This window comes from Montipora foliosa, chromosome 8 (assembly GCF_036669935.1).
Source record: "Montipora foliosa isolate CH-2021 chromosome 8, ASM3666993v2, whole genome shotgun sequence".
NCBI classification, from domain to species: Eukaryota; Metazoa; Cnidaria; class Anthozoa; order Scleractinia; family Acroporidae; genus Montipora; species Montipora foliosa.
Genome location: NC_090876.1, coordinates 40,302,974 through 40,305,473, shown reverse-complemented (window position 1 = coordinate 40,305,473; position 2,500 = coordinate 40,302,974). Strand labels below are relative to the sequence as shown.

Below are 2,500 nucleotides of genomic sequence, written 5' to 3'. Positions count from 1 at the left end.
ATAGGCTGTTCAAATGGTTAAATGAAACGTCTTAGTGTTAAAAAGCATATCGAGGTTCAGTGCTTTGGAACTTTGTCAACCATTATGTCAAAAATGTAGGTAGTATCGACCCCAAGAAACTTCGTAGTCTACTCAGGAGAAATGATCACTTCAGGGGTTTTACCTTTACTGGTTTATCAGGTTCAACAGTTAGGATTATACGTATTTTTAAGTTGAGATGTAAAAATTTGAAAAATTTGAATGTTAATGTTTTACTGTATTATAGCTTCTTACTTGGGATGTTTTTAGAAATGTAATTACTTTGTTAAGTACACGACCCCACAAGCTTTTTAGCTTTAACTCCTATCGTGGATAAATAAAGATTCTATTCTATTCTATTCTATTCTATTCTATTCTATTCTATTCTATTCTATTCCAGCACCAAAACCCGCGGAGTCATAGAAACAGTCTCTGCGCTGGAATTAATACCGAAACGCCGAGAAGATGCGAAAACCGAACGAGGTTATTTACCGTGAAGCTCAGCCGCACTAGAAGTTATTTATCGCCAATCGTGAGAGTATCATTTTTCATTTTGACTTTCTTTAGCTCAATAAGAAAACATTGAAATAGCGTTCATAGATGTAATAAATTCGGTCCGTTACAATACGAGTTCAAGTGACGTCACCTTAAAACAAAGGGCGAATTAAGCGGGGAACCAAACTTTTTATAATATTTACATTCTCATGGAAGTAAAAATGCAGATTTACACGAATTTAAACATCGCGCGACTTAGATTTCCAAAACATTCAAATTTGATGCTTGTTTATATTACAAATCAATCCTTACGAAAGAAGTCAATGTTACACGCGGCCACAATGAACTCCTGCTGTTGTTATTTCTTGATTCAAATTGTCGCCATAGTAACGATTCTCTCACCAACCTTGACAGCTACGCAAGCGTTGTAAAAGAAGCCCGAAAATTTATTCAAGATCTCGATGATTGAATCAAATCATTTCGGCGATTTGGTCTGCTCGCTTCCAATTAATTTAGCTATGAAGACATGCACGTGTCCAGGAGCAGGTCAATTTATTGGGCTTATAATTATAATTATATGTTTCCCATGCAGAAGGTCATAAAATAATTTAGCGTTCCCGGAAAAAAAGGGCCTGATTTACGAAAATAAACCGCAACGCTGTACTCATCTCTGCTGTGTTTTACTTCGCTGCCTGCATTATTGCAGTTGAAACTAAATATGTGGCCGATTTAAAAGCAGAAAAAGCAAGAATGACTGTATAACGAACTATCCAGAATTAGCATGAATACTGCCAATTGGATTCATACCTTACATCATGAAAACCCGTTGACGCAAAAGTCAATATTTATAGTACTCATATAGTAAAAACCCAATTAACAAAGAACTCGGAGTTGATGAAATGACTGAGCTATCGATGAGTTATGATGTGATATATATATATAGAGAGAGAGAACGGAATCCGGCGTGTTGTCGTACGGGTGAGCTCTTCGTGAGCTAGTTTTTAACCGATCAGTCAGTGCTGATACAAAATTGAAAATGGAATTTTGACTCACCTTTCCTTCATTCTCTCTTCACCTAAGGCACTGATAAAACGAATGGCGCTTTTTGATGGTGAACAACCCATGTTGACGGACGCGAACTCGGAGCTACTGAAGACGTACTAGAAATGATGGCCAAGGCAGAATAATTCAACGAAGGTGCAGTCATGCAGAGCGAAACAAAAACAGGAAAGTTTGGCCAAATTATTAAATACAGATCCTCTTATTTCCATCTGGTAATGTTATGCATCTCGTTCTTTCTTTCTTCCATTAACGTGGACGAAAAAGTGTTTAAAAGACGGTGCCCACTAATTCATAGTATTTTTGTGCCGTTTATGAATAATTAATAGAGATTTCGAAGCTAATTTTTTTTCTATTGGTAATGAAAAAATATTATAAATTGGAGGCCCATCTCGCCTTTAAATTGCAAATTATAAAATTGCAGAAAAATCAATTGCTAGCAGAATAAAGAAAACTTTGCCCTCCATCATAAGTAGTGATCAAACTGAATTCCAAAAAGACAAGTTTATTGGCGAAAATGTAAGGCTGTTATAAGTATCTTAAGGCATACTGACAAAAAAAAAAAAGCTCATTAAAAAAAAGCTTATAAATCAACTATTCGAAGGAATTTCACCTCAGCCAGTGGAAAACTAGAAAAAATGGACAGTTCATTGCGGAAATAAGGAAAATCTGATATATTGGGATCAATCGTACGTTTTGCCTTTTTACTGTACGAGAGAAACTAAACTCGGCTTCAAATTTTTCAATTTAAACTCCTTCACAGAAGGATTGCCACGAATAGTTACCTCTTTAAAATAGGTATTTCCCCTTCTCCTGCACCTTTTGTGAAGGGCAGAAACCTTGATTCACCTCTTTTGGAACTGTAAATTTGGTAAATCATTTTGTCAAAATGTTCATTATTGGCTCATACAAGATCAGATAAAACCAC

General features: G+C 35.8%; 1 protein-coding gene across 1 annotated transcript in view; it reads right to left on the bottom strand.

The window, feature by feature from the left end:
* The window catches only part of LOC137967859 (NACHT domain- and WD repeat-containing protein 1-like), a 35,100-nt gene extending 33,447 nt beyond the window's left edge, over window positions 1-1,653 (bottom strand). The window contains exon 1 of the mRNA XM_068814455.1: window positions 1,567-1,653. Within this exon, the coding sequence (XP_068670556.1) occupies window positions 1,567-1,637 (71 nt within the window). The 5' untranslated portion in view covers window positions 1,638-1,653. The remainder of the gene's footprint in view (window positions 1-1,566) is intronic.
* Window positions 1,654-2,500: the final 847 nt, after the last annotated feature.